General features: G+C 44.7%; 3 protein-coding genes across 5 annotated transcripts in view; 1 reads left to right on the top strand and 2 right to left on the bottom strand.

Annotated features, from left to right (window-relative positions):
* The first annotated feature begins 101 nt into the window (after positions 1–101).
* LOC105567499 lies at positions 102–10879 on the top strand. Of its 2 annotated transcripts, none has more exons than XM_012022411.1 (11): positions 102–299; positions 3180–3295; positions 3455–3595; positions 3722–3891; positions 4483–4675; positions 4992–5063; positions 6071–6131; positions 6311–6605; positions 6852–7128; positions 7343–7464; positions 8928–10879. In XM_012022411.1, the coding sequence occupies exons 2-11, from the start codon at positions 3187–3189 to the stop codon at positions 9030–9032; spliced, it is 1545 nt and encodes a 514-aa protein (XP_011877801.1). In that variant the 5' UTR covers positions 102–299; positions 3180–3186; the 3' UTR covers positions 9033–10879. The 2 variants fall into 2 exon arrangements, with proteins under 2 accessions (XP_011877801.1, XP_011877800.1); XM_012022410.1 differs by lacking the exon at positions 102–299 and adding an exon at positions 3068–3121.
* Positions 10880–13701: 2822 nt separating this feature from the next.
* Positions 13702–21387, bottom strand: LOC105567498 (DNA topoisomerase 1). 2 transcript variants are annotated; one of them, XM_012022408.1, is made up of 12 exons: positions 20981–21387; positions 20600–20666; positions 19472–19832; positions 18958–19292; positions 18621–18754; positions 18344–18544; positions 18097–18264; positions 17916–18004; positions 16082–17055; positions 15509–15959; positions 15045–15194; positions 13702–14866 (listed from the first exon to the last, which is right to left on the bottom strand). In XM_012022408.1, exons 1-12 carry the CDS (start codon positions 21020–21022, stop codon positions 14764–14766), a joined length of 3075 nt encoding a protein of 1024 aa, XP_011877798.1. In that variant the 5' UTR covers positions 21023–21387; the 3' UTR covers positions 13702–14763. The 2 variants fall into 2 exon arrangements, with proteins under 2 accessions (XP_011877798.1, XP_011877799.1); XM_012022409.1 differs by lacking the exons at positions 17916–18004; positions 18097–18264; positions 18344–18544; ... (3 more) ...; positions 20600–20666; positions 20981–21387 and adding an exon at positions 17267–17403.
* A 1649-nt stretch (positions 21388–23036) lies between these two features.
* Positions 23037–24641, bottom strand: part of LOC105567496 (mRNA cap guanine-N7 methyltransferase) — a 6333-nt gene continuing 4728 nt past the window's right edge. Inside the window, exons 5-8 of the mRNA XM_012022407.1 lie at positions 24116–24297; positions 23818–24030; positions 23430–23638; positions 23037–23333 (exon numbers count right to left, since the gene is read on the bottom strand). Coding sequence (XP_011877797.1) covers positions 23254–23333; positions 23430–23638; positions 23818–24030; positions 24116–24297 — 684 coding nt within the window. The 3' untranslated portion in view covers positions 23037–23253. The remainder of the gene's footprint in view (positions 23334–23429; positions 23639–23817; positions 24031–24115; positions 24298–24641) is intronic.

Below are 24641 nucleotides of genomic sequence, written 5' to 3'. Positions count from 1 at the left end.
CGACAATCATTATATTCCGTCTCGTTAGCTTGACTCGCGGTTCAAAGCGCGCCGAAAAATTGCGAGCGAAGTGGAGCAAAGCGAGCAAAGCTGTCAAGCGAGCGCCTAGTGACTTTCTCCCTCGTCCCCGTTGCCGACGCCGTTGGCGGCACTGGCCGCCAGTTTCTCCGGGGGACACACTCGACTATATCTTCGCGGCGCACGTCGACGATCTCACGTCTTCGCGATCCCAACCGGACGATCTGCGTGTCGTTGATCCGTTTGCGTACGGCCGATCGGGACGGTGGATCTCGCGAAAGGTACGTTCCAGCGCGCTACTCGCGGCTGCGTGGTTCCCCCGCGGGGGCGGAAACGCGCCGTCTCCGTCGCGCGTTCTTGTCTCTGTTTGTGTCTCTCTCTCTTTCTCTCGCCGCAGCGGCTTTCCCGTCCGGGACACTTCCATATCCGGAATTCCGCAGGACGGTTTCCCCGTCGCCGCGTCGGATGCAACCGCGCATTCGTCGCCGCGTACGTGTGTCGCGCGCGCGCGCGCACGCACGCACGCACGCACGCACGCACACGCGAGACGCCAGAAATAATTTCTCCGCTTCTCAGTTATACTAATAGATCCTAGTTGCACTCCGTCTGCACTCCGCGCTTCTGCCTTCCTGCCTCGCCGAGGCACGGAGCGGTACCGTAGGTTGTGTTGCGCGTCGCCGAGTGCAGGAGAGTGGCAGCCGCGGACCCGTCTGCTTCAATGTTGTTGTCCGTCTCTCCGTTCTCCTCCTCTTCCTTTTTCCCCCTCGGCGATGCGAGCGGTGTCAACCCCTATTCTGTTTTGCGTTTTGTCGGCCGTCCCTTCCTCACTCTCTTTCCCCTCCCTCTTTCCTCAAGGCGTGATGCGAAAACAGTTCTTTCTCGCGTGGGAAAACGTTTGTACACGGGGGGGGGGGAATTTTCTCTGAAAATTTACCCTGAAAAATCGTGGGACAATGTGGCATCTTGAACAACTTTATGACAATTTAAGAGCCTTGTTTACATAAAATAGAATCGTCCCCGCACGTTTTAGATCGTTGAGAGTAATACTAGAAGGAGAGAGATTGCGGAAATGGTTTTTACAAAGAGGACTAATCGTACAGTTAATTTACAAAAAGACACTGAAAATCTCAACGCTATTTATGACCGCATAACCGACCTAACTTAATTCGTGTTACCACTGTTTATTAATTTTTTTTACTTGTTCTTTGACTTTCGCTTCTTTTTAATTGTACCCTCCGCTGAATATTTTAGTCGGTCATGCTCGGTCGGCTCTCAAGCAAGGTTCTTGTGTTGCAAACTCGGACAAATAACTTTACAGCATGTGAGTCCATGCATCGTGAATGTCAACTGAAATCTCTGTACGTTTCTCTCTTTCTAACACGCTCATTTTCAGTATGAGATCATAATTCTTTCTACACCACCAAATTACACGCGAGTCTATGTACCTGACTATCTCAGGTGACTGTTAATTTACTATCTCGGATTGTTTATTGTATCTATGTAATAACTTGTAAATTTTTCTTTGCATTGTCAGATCCCTTGAAAAGGACCAAAACCCATGGTCGAAACGTCGCGATGCTTTAATGTTAAAATTGCCAGATATGGTCAACTGAACTGGACGATTCGGCGAGAGGTAGCCTAGCGTTCACGGTTGCTACGCGCGCGGCAAGCGCGTGCATCTAGCAACGATGAATAACGCGTGACCGGGTGGTCCTTAATATGAGATTGCGGGTCTTCAGTGTTCAATTTCAGAAATATTTTTTTCGCAACGATTACACGCACGATCTAACGATGAATTTTTCACTGAACAGGTTTCACTCCGAGGGCGATGAATTCACGGTGGAGACAACACGCGGTGCCTATTAATTTAGCGGAAATTCCGCAATCCTATATTAGGAGCCTATTTCTCACAACGTGTGGACTCGCCTCTACAAAATCTACTCGATCTCTGCCTCGGCAGACTGCTGTGTTTCTGTCCAGTATTCTGACGGCATCGGAAACGCCAGATTCCATATCAAATGCCGCAATCTTTCAACAAAATTCGCGGCAGACACCGCGTAATCTGTTCTCGAGACCCGAGATCACATACAATGTTTCTTCCCGCAATTGCACACACATGAATGTGTTATTTTCTGATGGAGAAAGAGAGAGAGAGAAAGAAAGATCTCGCTCAACGATCTTCGTCGCCCGATTAGCGCGACGCACGTGCGCGTCGCACGGACGAGGTGTATTTTTGGAGGACGAGGGCGGCAAGGGCAAGGAGTCCGGGATTCCACCACCGCTTCCCTCACGCCGGCTCTCTGTTTTGCTACGCGCTTCGCCGGGGGAGCCGTCACGGGCGCGGGCGCGCCGCAAATTAAATTATTTCCGTCGCCGCGCGACGACTCGCCGGCGGCTCTCGCGCGCTTTCGGAGGACCTCTATCTTACGGTGGAATCCGATTTGGAACGATTGCAGCGTGTCCTCGCGTTGCTCAATAATTGCGCCGTGCGGGAGAAATGAGTTGGAAGGCGGTGGCGGTGACGGGGAACCTTGGCCTCCTCGAAACTTTCATTCAGTCCACGATACTTTCTCCTTACAATATTAGCGCTTCTAAACGATTGACACTAGTGTCGAGTACAATATTTTTACTACTCTGAGAAAAAAACTTGGTGATATTAATAAGTACGTTCAGTTAGCAGGATTCTTAAACATACGAGGTCTGTCTGGAAAATATCCGACCTTGCGCTCTGTCCCTTGTACCTGGGTGTGCTATTGTTAAAAATAGCTATTCATTATTTAGGGGGGGGGACCTTTATGAGTGCCCCTGGCAAGCAGCACGGTCCTTCGAATTTTTGCAGTCAACAACAGTACGCTGTTTAGTAAACATTGAATTTTGTACGCGTCGCATTTCACGATGATTGAGCGCATCGAACAAAGAGTGTGCATTAAATTTTGCCCAAAAACTTGGCCATTTGTGTTTGGAAGCCATCCACATTATTCGTAAAGTATATGGCGATGAAGTGATACACAGATCAAAGAATGGTTTAAGCGATTTAAAAAAAAATGTATACTTATTGATCTTGGCAGGCAATTTAAGTAAAAGTATAATTTTAAATGTCGACGTGAGTATTGGGCTTTCAAGTTTCCTTTTATACAACAATGATAATGTGTTTGTTGCAGGATCACAATGGCTACCGCACAATTGAACAGGGCCAGGACCGTAAAGAAGCTCGAAAAACCACGGCCGCTTAAGCTTAACCAGCGCAACTCGACCGTCGATGGGCGGATCACGACTGGTAAATATTTTCGCATTTATTCTCACTTCGGCGAAACCCGCTGTCTCCCGCGGCGACGGTCCTCCCGTGAATTGTCACGAGTGTACGAGTCTGTTCTCTCCCGAATGAAATCGATGACATTTACTCTTTGTGAACTCCTTGCTTCTTCTGACTTTTCAGTAGAGGATATAGTGTCCTTAATCGACAATGTTGCAATGCAACTGACCAATGGCTTCCATGACCGAACGCTGCAAATGAATGTGATCTCTATGTGTAGTCACCTGAAACTCTATGCCAACCAGTTAGAAGCTATTTACAAAGGTAGGTCGTCCGTCGTGGTGAAACGTAATCTCGTGGGCCGGTAGTTCGGACGAAGTTCTGTCCCGAGTTTAGGCTTTGTTGCACGTGCGTTTAAATACCGGCGAGTAATTTGCTTTCTCACTTCAGATCAGCTGGACCGGGCCTTTGTGGCGATCAGAAATGGGAGCCAGGACGACAGATTAGATCTGACGACCAGGGTTCATCTGCTGGAACTCATCGAGCTGCGTGCGAAACAGTGGCGTCACACCGATTCGATGGACGTGTACTACATGCAGAAGTTGTCGCATCTAGACAATGTAGGCAAAACCGCAGTCCCGCTCGTACTTTCTTTCACATTCCTGTAACTTTTCGAAATTACAATTGAAGCGTGCCAGCACCAGGAAACCAGACACAAGAGCGATACTTGGTGAAAGTAGGAGCTTCCAGTTGAAATTTTTGGACATCATCTAAATAGCTTTCTTAAGGCCTGTGTCCACAATGCTAGAACTTGGACCGAGTTTTAGCGTCGTGGACACAACCCTGTGATCTCGAAATATTTTCAAACAATCCTTCATCAGTTCAGAACCGGAAAGTTCATCTATTGAAAGCGCATCCTGTGCATGCCATTGCAAGCTTCCAGAGACGAGTTGACTCGCAGTAAATGCGCAATGTCTTAACTCGCGTCGTATCTAACAGTAGTAAAATCAGAGACGGATTGTTCGTCGATAAATAAATTAACAATTTAGCTGAAAAATATATCGTGACGTGAGTTAACTCGTCTTTCGCGCTGCAGAAGTACTTTCCAACGACGAGTTGTCATTGAACTCTCGTCATCCCCGAAAGATTAACAGCAGTTGACTTTTCTTTACCTGGCATTAGATAAAAATACTTTCGTTCCTTTTCCCTAGCTGACCGAGGCGGTACCTGATACACCTACAAACTCCTTGTCGTCCCCGTTATTGACCTCGCCCACCTCGGCACCGATCCTGGGGCCCGGGGAAGTGATCAAGAATAGCGGAAAGTTCGCGAAGCCTACGCGCATACCGGGGAAAAATTATTGCAAAGACGAGGTCGTCATTCGCAACAGCGACTCGGGAAAAGGTAAATCTTTTAACCGTTCTCATTCTCGTTGTACGAATTTCTATTCGAATTAAACGAAAGAAGAAAAAATAGTTCGAGTCTTACGGATCGAAATGCGGCCCGTGCATTTTTGGCAAATATTTTCATTACGTTATTTGCAGTATTTTTAGTAATGTCGCGCTGCGATCGGATAGGGATTGTCCGTCAGATGAAGGCAATGATCTTTACGTAATGATTTTTACGTAAAAGTGAAAACTAATCGGTTGTATAAGACTTTTAATGATTTCCCCGATTATGTTGGCCGTTCTGTTGTTAAATGATTTGCATGAAAATACAGTGATGGGAATAAAAGGGCGGCGGGTTCACATGATAGAAGAGCTCAGCCAGACGATCATCTCCTTCCAGCGAGGTAAAGAAGCAAATGAATGATCCGCCAATGGCTTGTCATAGCATTTTGTGCTCATTGCATCGCAAGAAATAATATTAATCGGTCGAACAAGGCTCTCTCTTGTCCTACAAACCCACACCCGCCTAATCCTCTCTTACATTACTGAGCATTGAGTTTGACGCGGCAGACTTGTATTGATTACTGTTGTTAAAATGTCATACGTGTGTGAGAAGAAGTATTCGTATCTGTGATAAAAAGAACCGCAGCCAATACCTTTCATCGGGTCAATCTTAGTTTGCATGACAAAGCTGTAATCTAACCAGCGTGATCCAGCCACTATTGAGTTTTAGTGTTTTAGTTTTGCAACGTGATCTACTAATCGAAAAATGCAAAGCACGTCAGCTTTCTTTCACGTGATGACGCAGAAATCACGTTACACTTTGCAACGATTAAATCGATCGACAAATTCATTTCCTTTATTCCTTTTTTTCTCTGTTAAAATCGTACAGATGAGACGAAATAGTCTAGTTTTTCTCTCGACCGACCAAGTACATAATATATGCAATTTATATTAATCGTTGTGGAATTTAACAGCCCGGTGAGTGAAGTATACGAATGTTGCGCGTTGCGTTCACAGCTTTAAGAGTAAAGATATTATGTTGTATCACCGGTTTATTAACGCCAGGTTGATTGTATATCGCGGGTCCCACGTGGAAGATAGGGAGGTTTAGCATTTCATTAATACCTCGACATTTTCGTTAATATCGCACAACGTGCGAAACGGCCTTCCGTTTTACACTCAGATGTGATATACTTGAGGTTTTGTTTTAATATACGTTGTATTATCGCACTTACCTTGCTTTGGCGATATCTTAACAGTTTTTAATATCACACCTCGTTTAACATATTAACTGCGCCATTGGACTCGTGTTAAAAGATGTTAACGACAACTACCACATGATCTTTTTCTCAACGGATATCAATGTCGGCAAGACTGCACCGCTGATACCATGTATCTTGGTTTGTAGTAAACCCTGGAGCTAAAGAACGACTTGTCCAAATCACGGGAACGTCCGAGGACAAGATTCAGTATGTCTAAATAATATATTTATCATAAAGTAGATGTTTAATAAGTAAATAGGTGTAGAACTTGGGTATAGAACATACAATAAATATGTCCTGTACCCAAGAGCTAACTTAATAACGGCACACTTACCGAGCCAACGTTCGTCAACAGCTTCTTTTAACTCTCGCCTCCTTTCTCTCAGCTATGCGAAGGATTTAATCAAAGATACGATACAACGAAATGCATCGCCAGTGAGACTGGAGCAGAGCCCCGGCGGCGAGAAGGGAGCGATGGGCGGCTCCAGCTCCTCGCTCAACAGCAGCGCGTCGGACGAGAGCAATCGGCTGCAGCAGAATCAGCAGCACAACTTTCGTCTACGTTCGTCCCTCCTGCACAGTCTCTCCACCAACGACGCCAGCATAGGCGAATACAAGTACACCGTCACCGTCGGTAACCAGTCCCTCAAAATTACGGGCTGCAATCTCGACCTCGTCAGGGTAATGATGAACTCGTTATATCTATCTTATATCTAATTGTATCATCGCTTTATCTATAATTTTTATTAAGCTCGAGCTCAGGCATTTATCTTCCGTTCATCGGGCGTTAGTCTACTTGAGTTTAGATGTTGATAAACTAAATTAAAGATTTGACTTGTGGCAATCGGCGCACCTAATACCATTCTATTCATTTTGCGTATTCTGCTTCTGCTCGTGTACAATTGCTGTGAACTGGATGGCGCGCAGACAGCAAAACTGGTACTGGACGAACACTTCTTGGGTGACTCTGAGAACTTCACCAGCGGGATAGAGTACTTCAATTACGAGGACGAGCCCAACTTCGCTGTAACTACCACGTCCACCCCCAATCATCCCCGTACGCCGTTGTCGCCGTTGGACAATGTAAACGCTCCTGTCTCTCTAGGCCGAGAGTTAAGTGTGGAGAGCGCCGCTACGTCCTCGGAGAGCGAAGAAACTTACAAGCCTCGTCCGATCTCTGAAGAGCGAGGCTCGACTCAACAAGGTACTAGAATAAAAAAACACACCGTGACATTATTATATTTAACTTTATAATCGTAAATGGATAGTTCACCGTCTAGCAATCCCGTTTTCATTCACAATTTACATTCTGAGTGGGTCGAAATAAAATCTGGCCCAATCGGTTTTAACACGACCAGTCATAATAAAACCAATTTTAATCGATACACCTTGTAATTCCGCCCGTTCTGTTCGCTCAGTTCCAGAAGCGAGAGAACTTACGTACGAGTTTCTGCTGCTGTGCGCGTCGGGCCCGTACGCGAAGCGGCCCCCCGCCGATTGGGCGCGCATACAGAAGGAATGTCCCAATATAGTTCGTAAGGTACCGCTATGCGACAGGAACGCCAATCATATACCGTGCAAAACCTTCCGCGTCACTTTCCCCTGCAACATCGCGATTTAATACTCTTGTGTGACAACACGCATCATAATACATTATACACTAACGTCCCGCCGGGAGAGGAGTCTGCGTTTCCGAAAACGCGGTGTGTGGCGAGTGTGAATTGTCGCTGTATTCCTTAATCGCATGCATTCGGACGGATAAGAGATCTGCTCGGTCACAATCGGGTCTCCGTATTCTCCTTCGAGAAGAGAAGACTCTCTCTCTCTACGAAGGAGACAGAACGAGACCGAACTGTGCGTAACAATTAACCAAAGAGAGAATCTGATGAAGATTATCATGAACTTGTGAATCTCAATATTATCTCGTATATTAAAAGTCGCTTTAGAACCCCCTCACGACATGCGTGACATAATTAGAGATTAGATCTCTTGCAATAATAGGGGAGACTCAAAGACCAAAGAGATCGTAAGTGAGTTTCCTGATGTGATTCGCGTATATTATTTTTTTAAATATTGTTTACTCATTTACGGTTAATTTGAAAAAGACTGCGCATTAAGCTCGCGCAACTAATTGTCTGAATGGCTGTACGAATTGCCAAAGTCACGAGGTGCAATTCAAAAACATTTTGTGCTCGGCTCGAAGAACCAGTCCTAGCAAGATTGACTTGTTGCGTGAAACATTCATGGTATATCCAGTATTTATTGCGTACAAAGTTTTATACGACGTTTGTACCGAAAATCCAAAGTCTATGTTCCTACGTTTCACGTTTAGAGATACCCTACGATGTTTGTAAGCTGTTTTTTCTTATTATATTACTACATTACTTGTTCATATTATTGTAAAGAACTTTATTATTTTTTATATTTTTGTTTCTCTCCTATAAGAAATCTGTTATGTTTCTGTCAAGATGAGATTGTTTCATTTCATCTTCTACACAAAGAGGCTGATACGATTAGCCTAATGAAACTAGTGTTGTGCAATAAGACTCACACGCTGTATTAATAAATGAGTATTGCAAAATCCGCCGAGTCTTGCTCACTCGCGCATTCTTCGTAAACAGGGCAAGCGGCAGTTTACACGACGCTTTTGCGACATACCTGGCGCACTTGCTTGCACGCATGGCTCGCAAGGTCTGTAACTCGAGCGGCGAGAAAGAAAGGTGGCACGTGCCAACGTTTACTAACATTTCAGAATACACGATATTTTCACTACACCCGTGTCTATCATCAGAGTGGGAAGGCCTCGTGTAAAGTATGCTTGCAAATGTGTTATAGACTTAACGATTTCCGCCTGCATGTGTCCTCGTGTGAGCAATTTAACACTCGGCTTTCCAACCGAATCGAAGCATGCTGCTTATAACAAGGTAAGGTAAAGGGATTACTGCTTCCTTACTTATATCGCCGGGCCAGGGCACTAATATATATATCTCTCTCTCTTCATAGGCACCGATTCGCTGGTTCGAACCGGAGGCGTACAAAGCCAAGCTAGCAGCCGCTGGTCCCGTTGCGATATTGCCGATCGGCGAAGCGGAAACCGATCCCGAGTGAGGCCGGAGGTCAATTACGTCGCCTTCCTCCCGTTTTTCTCTCCCACCTTGGGGACGAGAAATTTTCAGAGAACGACGTTGTGTGTGCTGTAACGGTCTTGTCGGTCGTAACAAGATCAAGAAGGAAGATGAGACAAAAAGATACCTTCCGCGAGGGAAAAGCGCGATGCGAGAGGCGAAGCGTACGTCGAGGAGTTTCATTGACGATATATCTTGAGGAGGCTAAAAGATGAAAAGACGCCTTCGCCGAGCATTCGCACTTAGGATTCATCCAAATGCGAATTATCGGACGCGCGCTTTATGTAATTGACACGCTAGTCATTAGAGTGAAAAAGAAACAAGTATTTATTCATTCTATTTATTCAAAAAAATTGTCGTACACGCGATCGCTTTGCTCTTTTCGATTGATTACGTTACTTTCGAGCCGCACCGACACTGTACGGCACGCACGCGACTTGTGCAGCGACTCTGCCGCGGAACAATCTCGACAGAGCGCGCAAGAATGTTACGTTAGTTGTTAATGACAAGGAAAAAAAGAGAAACAAGATCCGATTTGTTAAAATCGCACATTGAAAGACAGCCATTAACTCTCGTACGTGTAGTCGCGATAGGATTAGTGGCGTTAGACTGAGGAAATTAGGAGTGCGCATTCGAGAGGAGGGGAGTTTATCTTTTGTACGCGAGATTATTTATAACGATTTTTTTTTTGCTATTCGCCCGTAATCGGGTCGAGGGTGACGTCTCTCGCGGTCTCGGCGGGAGAACGGATTAATCGTGAAAGACTAATACGTACTTTAGGAGAAAATAGGGTAGCGATTACACGTTTACCACGCGTTTATAAGAACAAATCCCGCTTTTGTAAGTAGCAACTCTGTCCCAAATCCCGACGGGGATTTCAACCCCGCCGTGTAGCGAGGCGCGTTACGCGACGGGGAGTGAAATCGTGATTTAGCATAGTCTAGTCTACCTATTTCAACGTAGGAATATTACCTTTTCTTTGGTATTTACTCTGCTGTGACGCAATAACCAAAAAACTTTAGAAAACGGAGGAGAAGGAATTGAATTTTTTTTTCGAGAGTTTATATATATTTTATATACGCTAAACGGAAGCGTTCGTGTGCTACGTGCAGTATGTATCGGGAGGATCGTTCTGTAACCGCCAGTTCTCGTTTATTTCACGTCGTGTAGTAAGCAGCGTGAGACAACGCTTCGTTTGTTTGTTAATGAAACGTGGGATGATGCAGAAGATGGCTAAGACGGTTCCTTGCGCGTGGAATGTTATTTTACTTGAGAATCGAGAAATTCGTTGCAATTCCTTTCTCGGTAGACTGAATCCTCGATTCGGTCTCCCATTAATTTGCGATTTAGAACTCGAGCGATTCACAAACTGCAACAAGTTACCGGTACGCTCGTCTGGTGTTTATCAAACGAAAAGATTTTGATATCGCCACAAAATCCGAAGACGTAGGTCTAATTCTCTGCCAATTCTACGATATCGTTAACACCAAATTCATTTGGCCATCGACGCGTGTTCGCGAACAAGGGACGCGGCTTCCTCCGCGCATCGTAGGACTTTACTGCACAATGTCTAGGACACTTACGTTCGTTTTTAAGTTTTTACACAATTTAATATTTATTACGGATTTACACTCTACTTGGAGATTAAATTATATATGTATGTATGTACAATTTATATATAAATAAAATCATTTATATATAAATTTTATCTATATACACATAATTTATTTCTATCGTCTCTAACTAACTGAGCAGTAATGTAATAGTACTATAATGCATTATTGTACCTTGTCGTTTATAATAATAAATCAGCAAAGTCAGAGACACGTACGTTGATAATTGTCTTTTTCTCTTTTTCTTCCCTTGCGAAGGTACGACGGAGAGGGAGCGCCTTGCGCACGAAGACTGGATGTACAATAATAAGTTCGGCTGCGTCGATCCGGCACTAGTCTTTTATTATTCCAATAATAATAATATATATCGAAAAGTGAGATAATCACTGAAACATACACATGTATTTCCCGCCGGCCTCGCGGATTCAGAAAATTGTACTAGATATCAATTGCACTCTTACTAGAGTTCCCATGTAAAAGTTAAAAATCTTAGCAGTGCTCGACAAAGGCCCGCGCTCGCCGATTGCATTCTTCCCCCTCTTTTTTTTCTTTTCTCCCCCCCCCCCCACTTTTCCTTTCACACGATTCATTTACATTGCTATTATTCGTATTGCGAGTGATTGCGAGCGGCCTATCGTGTAATCTTTTTTTTGTTACTCGTGGAAACATACATATTATCATATTATCAATACTTCGTATAGTCCAGTCTAAAATCAATCTTGGCTATGATCTAGCTAGAGCGTGTATATAACTGGTTCTTCCCCTCGCAATTATCAATAATTATAATATCGTCGTCCTGCTGTCGCGTGTGTATATATGTACGTACGTACGTGTGTATGTGTATGTAAGTGTGAACAATGATGCACCTATTATGTAATAAATAACAGTCTATTAGTCTAGCGCGATAACTAATAACGCTACTTCTACAGAAATTAGTGCAACACGCGGCGTAAACGTAACGGGAGGGTCAAAACGAGAGATCTCCTCTACTACCTTTTCCGTTTTTAGCATACGTATCGTGAGATATGTGCACGAGAGAGAGAGAGGGGGAAAATAATGTTAACAGCGTTGAATTTAATTGGAAATAGATCTCGCCCTAGAAACGAAAGTCTTGTTTGGAGTTTTCCCGAATTCTACGAAGTTCAAAATTTCTCACAATTTCTATACAATTTTACAACTTGTTAAAAACTCGGAACACTTTTCAGAAAATGCTGAGAAAGTCTACATCACTATTTTAGAATTCTGAAATATTCCAAAATTTTTTGTTGTAATCTCCAAAGAAAGTGTCAACTGAAACACGAGGAAGTTCAAGGTACCTTTATCAGAAATTTTCATGAATTTAAATGCGAAAAATGTTCTAACACATCACGGGATATCGCGAGAACTCGTCGCCAGAGTGTAAATTCAATAACAGCATTCTTTAGCGGCAATCTTTAGAGAGCCACGGGGGTCTTTTTTCTTAAAAAACAAAAAATTTCATTGTAGAAAAAATATATACATATTTAATATGCACTCAAATATATAAAATGTAATATTAATTTCGAGACATTGCAGACGCGACCCTCTTGAAACAAAATTGTTTTCACTAAAACACGTGTCGAATTAACCGGATCAATTCCACTTAGACTAGCGCTGTTAGTACATTATTTTTCTTTCATTTACGCGAGTAGAAAATAAATGACAGAACATCGACGTTTTTCCTTTTCGATAATGAACATGCAAAAACAGCCTCGGAATGTAATCCGGAGCGCTTCGCGAACCCTCTTACGTATATATGTATGTATATATTATCTACGTGTGTATCTTATAATTAATTAGTAGTAATTATGCATATGATGCGCGCACGTAACATAGGTTCATCGCGTCTCGACCGATGAACAGTCAGCAGAGTCGCGACTCGCGTTTCCTCCTTTTTCCTCTTTCCCCAAGCGTTGGACGCTTAAACGTGTTACGTCCTCGGCCGATCGAGAACAAGCGACGCCTTGTCATATGTACAAGTTCGACGAAATAACGACGACTTTCCTCTCCTTTTACGAAACGGCCGGTCTCGCAACGGCGCGAGGCGGACCCGAATTTGAAGGGCAGGGAGCGAAGATTAAAAATTAGTTACAGCGCGCGAATTACAGGCAACACGATACCTTTACCCTCCTACCGAGACACACGCCGTCGCACAATAAAATACAATTGTGTAGAATCACGTCTAACAATTTCTTTTTCTTCCTAATCGAACAGAATCTCGCAGATCCTCCGCAGATTTTCGTAAATCTCCGGCGCCTGGATTTCGCAAGTTTTTTTTTTTACAAAGGACAAGTCTCGCGCGCGTGATTTCGCAGTGTAAAAAAATGCGCGGAGAACGAAAGCAAGGAGGGGAGGAGGCAGCGGGGTGTCACGACAAACTAATCTCTCTCTTATTGATAGATATAAATACGTCTTACGTATTAAGCACATGCGCCAGAATGTCTCGCGATTCGATCTGTGAAGATGGGAGGCTTAATGCTACGCTTTAATGCTTATCAAGTGAGCGTAAAATATATATGTGTACATACGTACAAATACACATAATTTATATGTATATATATGTATATAAATAAATATATAATTTATATATTTTTTATCTAAATTCATATATATATAAATTATATCTTATTTATATATGTATTTGCGCATATATATATATATACGTACACATGCGTGTATATGTGCGCCTAGTAACTCTTTCACTCGGTTCCGAGCAAGATCCGCGCGAGAAGTGCAAATAACGGTAAGAAATTAAGGGGTACATTTTCTCGTTTATTTTTATAGCCTAGACATCGTTTTATAAAACATAAATCGCTAAAAGCGATGTAATTCACTTAAATATATATATATATATATATATATATTTCAGTATTTCTTTATATTATCAAGTTTTTCTTAGGTGGGGGGAGGGGTAGGCTAGGGGATAGGGGAGCAAACCGCGATCCGGCAAAAAGTTGCTGGTGGGTATGCTTTCTTTCCATTTATGTATATATAAAAAAAGGAGTGCACAATATTGAATACGCTCTACGAATACATATAATATCCTCGATACGATGCTGCAAAATGTAAACGTGATACTCCATGAATGACATTATTATACATTTATGAGAGAAACAAGTGTATGTGTGTATGTGTATGTGTTATACGTGTTATGCTCGTTTAAGGGAAATATAAAATTCTTCAGCTGCCAGTTTCAATAGTTGGTTTCCTTCCCTTCCTTTCTTTTTCCTCCTAGAGTTCCTCCTCTCCCTTCGTTCTTTATATCGATATATCGCGTCTCACTCGCACGAATATGTCCTACATATATACAATAGCGCGGTTATTAACTTCTCGCGTGCCGAAGTCTGCGCTCGCTACTATCCCGTGTTTCTCACATTATTCGCTGCACTCCGTCCGCACCCGTTGCAAATTTTAAACGGCCTCCCCATTTCCGTCTGCGCGAGTTCGTTTGCTAATTACCCTACTTCACATCCAATCAGAATAAATTTCTACCTAAACGAAATAAAAAATACCTTCCCGCTCTCACTTGAAAGCCACCCGCAATTTGCGACGGTTCCCCTCGGTCAATCATCCTCTACGGATTATCACGATGTTCGAGTGCCTTGCACGAACTGGCACGTAGAGGCGAACAAATCAGCGGTGCGGCATATAGAAAGCATTTTACCGGTGGCAGAAGCGCACGCGGGGCAACCGACCGACCCGAGGCAAGCTCGTTGAGTCCACGTACGATATTTAAATTAACATCACTTTATGTATACCGATCGCAATCATGATTTAATACGCATGCGATGTATAATCATTCTATAGAAAATATGTTTCCACACTCTCACATTTATACCGCGCGTAAATGTAAAAAATTTTTCCGTTTAACTATTTCCACACTGTTCTTTTTTTTTCCTTTTTTCCCCTTTTAACATTCTCGCTTCTTTTTTTTCCTTACTTTAAGTCTCCTCTCCTTTAAGATTCGTCGTTAGAACATAAAATTCACTAGATACATCGTCAGCGGGAGACATACTCCACTCATGGATCGACACGCGTTGACGGTGACGATGATGACAACAATGACGATGGTGACCCGCGGGGTTAAAATACGTAGTCGGGGCCTGCCATGTCTATTGCCCATCGAAATTTATCCCTCTGAGTCTTGTTATAAATCTTCTCGATCGGAACGTTGTGCTTCTTACACCTGGTGAAGCGTAGAAATTTAATACAGATGTGGAAGACGAAAGTAACGCATAAAGTGTTGATGTTTTAAGAAAAAGCGTAAGAGATACAGTAACAAATATATGAAATTGAAAGGTAAACAATGTTAAGTAATAAAATTGATAGTAAAATTGGAAGAAATTAAATAAAAATATACTTGCCATGCGACAGAAATTCTGGGATCGAGATAGTTCAACTTGGAGGTACTCAGCGCGATCTCCTTGTTCTCTTCTCGGTCGGTCGCCTGGACCTCCAGCTTCGTCAACTGGTCCTTCAATCTTTCCAATTGTTTCTTTTTCTTTTCATACATTCTGCAAAGACAGGCGCAATCAATACGTGTGTGCAAGTCGCACGATACAAAAAGCCAAATCGCTAAATTATACAAAGAATTTGTAAATAAGTTTGTTAGATGCGTGTTTCGTGGAACGGTTTCTTGGTCTAAATATTATTTAAATTAAAACTGCATCTACACAATCGTCTTGCGTATGTGCGCAAAATTCATAATTAACTAAATTTAGATTAATCAATAACTTACTTCGCAAACAATCTTAATTTAAATTCAATTATTCGTCATGAATTTATAATATTGGCTATTCGACGCAAATACACTGTGAAAGTAACATACACTTTTTCCTTCACCGAGCCGTGTTTCGCGTCCCGCTTAGCGTCCTTAACTTGCAGCTCGCATTCGGCTATCGTCTCCTTCTTCGTATCAATCTTCGCCTTCAGGTTCTCCATGGATTTCGCGTGCGTTTTCGGCACGGAACGCTGATGGTTACACAGTATGGCGACGGCGCGATTGGCTCGGTTGTACGAGAGGATCTTCTCCGCCTCGGTTTCATCCGGGTCCGTTAGTTTGTCGAGCTGCTGTTGCAGCGTCCACGATGCGTTGTAAGTTCTGAATACTTTGGCGGTGAGGCCCTCCATCAGCTCGTTCAGATGCTTATTCATGACAGTGGTGTTGAGACGATCGAACAGATCGTCCCCGGGTGACTTATTTTCCATGAAGAGCTGCAGATTCTTGAAGACGCGCTTCTCCACCGGCACCTCGTTGTAATATCGAATGGAATCTTTACCTGCGGGCGGTTAATTCCATAAAAATCATGTAACATTATGACATTGAGAGATAAGACACAACTTTATCTTAATTACAAACACATCAGGCATGGTGTCACAATGGCAATAACTCAATTGTTACCTAAGAAATCGAACACGACGACGTATTCCTTGGCGTCCCTAACCTCGTGCAGCTTGATATGCTCCACTCGCAGCGAGCAGCAGCCAACAGTGTCCGCCTGATCCTCGTCCTTCTCGTTACCGGCCCTGAGCGCCAGCTTGTCGATGAAATACAGAGCGACCGCCCGCTGCCTAATACGCATCTCCTTGCTCTTCCAGTCCTCCCGATACTCGGCGCGGATCTTGTCGATCGACTGCGCCAGCTTCCGCGCCGTCTCGTACTTCTGCCAGTCCTTCTCGCCCTTGAGCTTGCTAGATGGATTCAGCATCACGTACTTCACCTGGCCCTGAATGTTTTCCGTCCAGGACGCGAGCCATGTGACGTTGGGATCGTGCCGCACCTCCTTCCACTTGTGGCCGGCCGGTGGTTTCGGTATATTCGAGTCCTTCGAGCAGTTAATGAGCACGTCCTCCGGCAGCACTCGCTTCTTCAGCTTGCCCATCTTGGGGTGCTCGCCGCGGCCCCTAAACAAGCCGGGCGGCTCGATCTTGAAATTACCGATCTTCTCCTTATGGCCGTCGATGGAGCAGAAGCCGTACTCCTTCTGTATCTCCTCGTTCTTCTCCTTGATCTTCTGCTTCTCCTCCTTTGTCATGGCCTTGCGCTCCTCGCTCTTCTGCACGAAGTACGCGTGCATCTCCTTGAAGTTGCACTTGAACAGATCGTTGATCTTGGCGCGCTCCGACTCGGTCATCACCTCCCGCCAGTCTTGGAAGAAGTTGTTGTTGAACACGGTCTTGGTCGTGTAGTCATGGTCGAGCATGCGCGCGTAGAAGGTCGCGACCTCCTCCGTCTCCTCGCTCAGCTTCATCTCCTTGCCGTTGTAATAAAACTTTACGGTGGGAGGCAAGGGTTCGTAGGCAGGCGCAAATACTGGTCCCTTGTGTTCCAAAAAATGCCACTTCGTGCCGTCGCTCTTCTTCTCTTCCTCCCACCTAAAGTTCAAATTATGTTAATTATTTAATTGCGTTAAATACGTTAAATTAAACGAAACGAAGAGATAAAGAAGAGACCAGAAAAGAAACACATTTTTAACAAATCATATTAAATGATGCACAAGTCGTGTCTCGAGATGTATTAGAAAAGTGGAAATTCTCTGATTCGCACCAACGTGTGCGCACGTGCGCGCGTCACTATAGACATAACCTTAAAATATCCAGCTCTTCTTTCGTTTTACAAACTACGCAATGGTAGCTGCCGCCAAGATCGAGTAAAGGGGCGTATCTCGTTGACAAGCCGCGCACTACATTCCTAACAAGGCTCCACATCGCATCCGCCCGCCACTCGCATCTCTCATTCAACAATTGACGAGGATTCGCGCGATGCGAGACGTCGTAGGAAAATAAAAATAAAAAAAAAAGATACACTTTAAGAACTAGAGAACTCATTCGTGGAAAATAAACGCTCCTATTGGACGACGGAGGCACATGCGCCGGGTGTGATCTTACGGGAGATTCACACCCCGCGCGACGGTTCAGCTCCGATATCCAATAGGATGAGATTCACCAGGAACTTTAGATCGCGACACCTTTGCCCCTGGAAATCAAGTCCACCCATTGGACGCGGATGGAACGCAGAGCGAATCAGGAAACGCAAAGGTGGGCGAAGTAAAAGGGTCTGTTCTTTGTAGCCGAACCGGCTGCACTAGTTCAGAGTTTATCTTTTTCCCTCCGCATTAGAAGAAGAAAGATAAACTCTCAACTAGTGCAGCTAGTTCAGCTATAAAAAAAACAGACCAAAGGATTAAGGATGTCACGTGACCGCCCGCGCGGGAAATTTCGAGCGTACCACATACCATTTCCAAACATCCTGCTGCTCCTCTTGCTTCTTCTTTCTTGGACTGTCGCCTTCCGCTTTCACCTTTGTAATTTTCTTCTTTGGTTTCTATATAAAAAAAACAACGCAGTATGAAACACGTCATTCCACGATCTAAATTAACTTATGGAAAACCATAATATAGAGGAAACCTATTTTACCCTCGTTTCCTCAGGCTCGGCATCGGAATCGTCGTCGCGTTTTCGCTTCTTCTTGGTCTTCAGGTTAGTCGCCTTCTTGGATTTCTTGCGAGCCATCAGCGGAACATTCTCGTCCTCGTCCGACTCGATTTTTCTCTTCACGTTCGGCGACACCTTCGATCTCGAAGTCTGCATCAACGTTTAATTTTTTTAACTTACATAATCTTGTTCGTCTTTTCGTCCAATTTGTAGCTGAAACAACATTTACCAGTGGTTTGTCCTCTTCGGAGTCCTCCTCCGTCTTTATGGTCGTATTGTGGAGATCCGACAGTCGGGTGTCGTTTCCATCGGTCGAGTTCATACTAACGTCCTCCTTGATCGGTTCATCGTCATCGTCTTCCTTGATATAGAGCGGTCGCTCGCCACCGCTGTCGTCGTCGTCGTCCAAGTCTGGTTGCGTCATAGGTTCCTGAGGAAAGACTCGTTTCAGTATCTCGCGCCTCACTCCCCGGCGTATAACAACGTAATTGCAAACGAAACCTTACCTCCTTTATCTCAGGCTTGATATCCATATGATAATGGTACCTCTCATTAATCGAGTGATTCACCTTCACGTTCGGCTCCTCCTTCACCTTCACCTCCTCCTTATCCTTCTTCTCCTTTTCCTCGCGATGCTTAGCTGCAATTTTATTTTACTTTTAATTTTATGCATTGCAATGAACGATTACAGTAGCAAAGAGAGAACACCGAGATCGCGGTGCAAAAGGTCGGACGCCGACAGAAATGCAAAGCCCATCGGTTTGGAACGGGGCAAGAAAAAGTGACGCGACCGCGGACGATTGAGATTTAATTTAAATAATATTTGGACAGTGTCCCGCTCACATTTGTCCTTATCGTGACGGTGGCGATCCTTGTCTTTTTCATGGCGGTGCTTATCTTTGCCGCTGGACGAGCTCTCTCTGTGCTTGTCCTTATCCTTCTCCGACGAACGATGCTTCTCCTTGTCCCCCGAGGAGTGAGTAGTGGAATGTCTGTCCTTGTCCTTTTCCGACGAGTGCTTCTTCCCGTCCTTATCCTTCGAGATGCTACTACGGTCCTTGTCCTTGTCGCGCGAGCTAGAGTTCAGGGAGCTGCTGTGTCTATGTCTATCCTTGCTCTTCGAGTCCTTGTCTTTATCCTTGCCCGAACTGTCCTTGTCCTTGGAACTGCTGTGATGCCTGGCAGAAGCAAATCGTTATCGAGCATCGGTTTAATACTTTTCGCTCAATTTATAATTAACCTTTCGGCTATTCAGCATTATTCGACACTACTGGCGACAGTACTAAAATTCTCGGAGACGAAGAGGAGATTCGCGCTAATCTAATCTTTTTATGAGATACCTTTCTTCGTATTTTACCTGTCCTTGTCTTTGGAGCTCGAGCTCGATTTGTGATGATGCTCCTTGTCTCTGCTCTTGTCCTTTTCTTTGTCCTTACTGGACGAACTGCTGCTCTTGTGCTCCTTATCCTTACTAGACGACGAGCTCTTCTTATCCTTGTCCTTATCTTTACTATTGCTTCCATCGTGCTTCTCCTTGTCCTTAACAGAACTGGAGCTGTGTCTGTGCTTGTCCCTGTGCTCACTTTTATGATTCCTCTCCTTATCTCTGCTCTTGTCTTTGTGATCCGATTTGTGAGATCGCTCCCTATCCTTGTCCCTGTGCTCCGATTTGTGTTCCCTTTTCTTATCGAAACCATTAGACATGCCATTGATATGATCTAGGGAATTAAGTACAGAATTGGAGCATGTGAGAAACGTATTATGAATTTTATTTATATACGGAGGGAAAAATCATTCTGCGTAAAGATGTGATATGCACAAATATAAGCGAAACAACGAGGGGGAAACCGCTGACCAAAATCTCGTACACCAATGCCCACTAATGCCCGGCGGGCATTACTTTATCTTATCATCTTATTTTACCCGATTTATCTTGTTTTATCTTATTTTACCTTATTTTATCTTTACAATGCCCCAGCAAGGCTTAACGCCTAACAAATGCCCAGTAATGCCGCAAATAAAAGAACCAACGATCGGAAACTCGTCGCTCTTTTAAAGCCCCCCCCTCGCGCGCTCATTTTGTGTTCAGCCGAGTTTTAGCATTTGCACACTGGCCTGGCCACCTGGGGCGAGCGCGCGTTCTCGGGAAAAAATGCCGGGTCGCCGGAAAGGCCGACTCGGAATCCTAGCACCTCGCGGGGAAACCCGCGTCCAGTTCCGGAAGGGATAACGGCGACCGATCCGCGCGGGGATCCCGACTTCCGGCGCTTCCACCCCGGACAGGACTAGACACGTGTTCGAATTCCCCCCCTTCCCCGCGGGTCGACGCGGGTCCAGCGGGCGATTTTCATTCAACCACGTTCCCGCGATCGGCGAATGCTCGCGCGCGCGAGCCGAATGAGAGAGTGAGAGAGAGAGAGAGAGAGGAGGGGGGAGAGAGAAAGAGAGAGAGAGTGTGAGAGAGAAAGAGAGAGAGAGAACTCACCGCTGTGATTCCCGGAGACGCCGCCGCCGCCGCCGTCGCCGCCGCCGCTCTCCTTGGTCTTCCTCTCCTGAAACAGACGAGCATCGGGTTGAGCGCCAACGAAGACGGAGGAGGAGACGGGGACACGGCCGCGGGTGCGGCCGCCGACGGAGTTCTAAGGGCCCGGGGGGGCCAGCGCTCTCTCGCGCGCCCCGGGTTCGCCCGTTCGCCACGGCAGAACTTAGCCGCAGACGCCATTTTGTGGGACTTAGAAAATTTTCGCGTCGCGGCACGATCGGCGCGGCGGCCAAGAGGCGAGAGCGCCCGCACGGCCGCGTCTCGCGTGGACGCGCGCCTACGCGGCCGCGGCGCCGCCCGCGGACGCGATACGTGGACACTTACCGGGTCCGCGTTCACCTGCGTCGCCGCCTGCTCGAGCTCCATTTCCCCCGTTACACACACGGAACCTGTACGGCGCGGCCTGAGCGAGGAACTGAAGCAACTGCGGCGCGAGCTTCAGCTGCGCCGCCGACAGAGTGAGGCGAGCCGCCGAGCCGAGCCGAGCGGATGGCTGGGCACGTATGCACGCACACGCACACACGGCCCCGACGAGTGCGCGCCTTCGTTCGCGTCTGCACTCTGCACGCCGTCTCGTCGTAGCAGGTTTGTGGACCGCGTGAGAAAGACGGGGACAGGCCGAGGACCGAGAGCCGGAGAGAGAGGGAGATGGGGAAGAGAAGGAAAATGAGAAAGAAAGACGGCAACTTCCACCGGCCGTCGGGCGACCGCACCGTCCAACGTCCGGCGAACGACTGCCTGCGCGCGTCGCGACGCCAGTCTAAGTGCCGCAAACGCCGCACCGCGCACGCGCACGCTCGCCCCGCCCCCTCCGGCCAGACGCGATCGTGGCGGGCCGATCCGATCCGAGGGAGTCATTCACCGCGAGGTCGATCGGAACCGGTACGGTCCCGCGGGCGAGTTCAATACTCGATGCGCGAGGACGATTTTATTTCGCCGCCACGAGAGGATCCGCGCACGGGACGATTGTCCAAAGCGAGGGGGCGAAGACGCGTATTGTATCGATCCCGATCGCGTTGATAGATTCATTCCTCGACAGATTCTCTCCCTTTCTTTTTCCTTCGTTTTTCTTCACGGCGGGAAAGCTCTTCCTCTCGCGACGATCGGGGGAAAAATAGCTCCTCCAGGAACAGGAATTTCACTTGCGAAGAGGGTTAATCCCCCAAGGGATTTCCGGAGTAGATTGCGATATCGTTGGAAATAAACGGAAGTGTTGGGTCTTGATCGATGGCGAAGGCTCATGGGGAGTGCAGGGAACGCGGCAATTTTGAAAATACTCGGTACTCGCGCGGTCTCGTTGCCGATTTGGAGAGTAAGCTGTCGCGAGCCCAGCTATTTCGTTTGATTCAACTTTACGTCGGATCGACTCCGTGAAGTTGTACTCGATTGTACGCTCGGCTGCTATGAATTGTAACTTTTACAACAAATTAATAAAATTCGTGTCGCCCAAACGTGATAAACGCAAATTTGAAGGAATATGTTCAAACCCTGGCTGTGATGCTTTTTCGCAATAAATTTTGAATAAAATATTTAGACACTAACATCCTGTCACGGCTCTTTGTAATTTACAAATAACTTTCGAAGGGCGAAGGGAAATCGCGTTGACTTTTTTTTATGTAATATGCGAATCTAAAGAGTGGTTGTCGCAGCGCATTTCGGACAATTGCGAATTAAACGAATGCCGTTTTTAAATAATGTCGTCTTGAATGTGATAATTTATAGCAATAATTGTACATAATTTTACTAAACCTATATGTAAATATATATATATATATAATTGTAGCAATAATTACATCTAATTTTACTCATCCTACCTAAACATATACAATTATAATATTATAATTATATAAATTTTATAATCAATATAATTATAACATTACAATTATATTAATTAAATATAATATTCTAAGTTTTAATTATACACACCGTTATATGTAATTAAGAATTATATATACTTGATATTATATAATTTAAATCATATATATAATTCTTAATTAGGAATATGACACATTTTCCTTATTGCGAGTTGATTATTTAAACCTCCAGTTGTCGCACGGGATATTTAAAAGTAATATATTATTTCCGAAATAACACATTTTCTTATCTCTACCGGATTAGATTCTGAACTCCACGTGAAAACTTTATTGAATAAATAGAAAAATCAAGCTCTCGATGTAAAAGTTATATAAATTAACCTTTTCAAGTCTCATGATCCCATGTATCGTGTTAACAAAAAAAAGTAGCACGACGACTGAAGGGTTAAAGACGACTCACTCAGGAAATTAACATTACAACAGGATATTATATTTCCTGAGATGTAAATCATTCGTGCAATACCAAAAATGTTCCTGTTAAAAAGTAAAATAAAAAAAAATTGTCATTTTCCAATAAGTAAACTTTTAGTACTTTTTTTTGGTGATATTTTTACATGATTGTCTCTAAAACGCAGCGATGGCTCTATTAGTATCACACGGATAATTCTATCGTAAGCTAGATACAGTACAAATAAAATCATCTGTACAATGTAAAATCAGTAGTGTCAATAAAAAATCGCCCCTTGCTTCAGCTTTCGCAGTTTTCCTTTATCTTACGAAACTTTATAACTTAACGTACTCCGGTTTTCCCTCGCTGTTCCAGATGGTCTTCATTTTCCGAAACGAAAACACCGCGTACAGTGCTGTAAAAAGATTCATTGGGGAAATTGGACTCGTTCGGGAATTTTTATTTCATTTTTCACTAATCGATCTCCCTTATCTTTGGACTTCCTACTCACAAGTAACCTCCCATTCTGCCTGCGAGAGAGTACCGATCTTACGGTGATTCGCGGGTAGATTCTGCATATACTCAACGGCATGCTGATAGTCCCGCTCGGAGTCGCCAAGTAGAGGTGACTCGTGATACGGTGGATAAGTCTCTAGTGCCTGCATATTTCCTAGAAGAGATCTACCCTCGTCTTTGAAACGCTCGAAGAAATCTTCGAATCTGAATAAAAAGAGATTGGCTCTTTTCAGGCAATGACTTATATTGGAGAAATAATACGTTTTAAAAACTAATATCTACTTACATTTAAATGTACACACACTTATATATATAGCTTTTACAAGCTATTTGTCAATAACATGAACGATAACAAATTCAAATCGTCGTGCTTTTTCTCTTACCTTTCGAACGACACAAATTCGAGGCCGTACTTTAGAGCCAACTTGCACAGAGTCGGCAGATACACCAGGAATTCCGGACAGTCGACCACGCCGTCCAGGTGAAAATTGTACTTTGCGCCAAAGAGCGGCGGCTTTGTTTTATCCTCGCATAAAAATTCAACGTTGTACACATTGTTGCCGAATTTATTACCGTCGCAATTTTGCCACCTGGAACTGCATTGCCAAAGAGAAGCATGAGCATGCGAACACGTGGTCCATCAGGGAGGAATATGAAAGCGGAACAGGAAGGGAAACGTACACTAAATCATACGCGTCTGGAATGCTTCCGATGAAGTAGCCGCCCGGCTTGAGGCTCTCGCTAGCGTTCCGAAGCATGCACTCCGCCTGCGACAGGGACTCGAAGCTGTAATGGAAAGCGAACTGGCAGCTAACAAAGTCCAGCTGCATACTGGGATCCTCGAACTTCTCCCTCAAACGAACCTGTAACATTCCTGATTAACAAAATTGACAAGAGCATTGTTTGCTAGATGGAGTTTATGTAAAGGCCTGTGTCTACGATCCTAGAACTTGGTCCAAGTTCTAGTTTCGAGAAATGTGTAGCCAATCAACTTGCAGCTCTTCCATAAAAGCTGCAAATTGTTTGGCTACACATTTCTTGGAAGAGACAAACATGAATTAAACTGAGATTAAGGTTAAGCGACGTTTGGTGAAACCGGGCCTAAAATCTGTGTCCACGATGTTAGAACTTGGTCCAAGTTCCACCAAACGTCGCTTAACCTTAATCTCAGTTTAATTCATGTTTGTCTCTTTCTAGAGTAACAGGT

The sequence above is a fragment of the Vollenhovia emeryi genome, unplaced genomic scaffold, assembly GCF_000949405.1.
Source record: "Vollenhovia emeryi isolate VEMERY1.0 unplaced genomic scaffold, V.emery_V1.0 DF939137.1, whole genome shotgun sequence".
In the NCBI taxonomy this organism is placed as follows: Eukaryota; Metazoa; Arthropoda; class Insecta; order Hymenoptera; family Formicidae; genus Vollenhovia; species Vollenhovia emeryi.
The sequence above is the reverse complement of the archived record's forward strand: the minus strand, read 5'-3'. Positions and strand labels throughout refer to the sequence as shown.

What these genes read in the sequence shown, in the direction of transcription:
- LOC105567499 (XM_012022410.1), top strand. An exon ending in GTTAGAAGCTATTTACAAAG is followed by an intron (nt 3,596 to 3,721) that starts GTAGGTCGTCCG and finishes TTCTCACTTCAG; the next exon opens with ATCAGCTGGACCGGGCCTTT. An exon ending in CAACAGCGACTCGGGAAAAG is followed by an intron (nt 4,676 to 4,991) that starts GTAAATCTTTTA and finishes ATGAAAATACAG; the next exon opens with TGATGGGAATAAAAGGGCGG.
- LOC105567498 (XM_012022408.1), bottom strand. Translation starts at nt 21,022, where the DNA reads ATGGAGCTCGAGCAGGCGGCGACGCAGGTGAACGCGGACCCG. An exon ending in CGCAGGTGAACGCGGACCCG is followed by an intron (nt 20,667 to 20,980) that starts GTAAGTGTCCAC and finishes CGTCTGTTTCAG; the next exon opens with GAGAGGAAGACCAAGGAGAG. An exon ending in CCGAGCCTGAGGAAACGAGG is followed by an intron (nt 18,005 to 18,096) that starts GTAAAATAGGTT and finishes TTTTTTATATAG; the next exon opens with AAACCAAAGAAGAAAATTAC.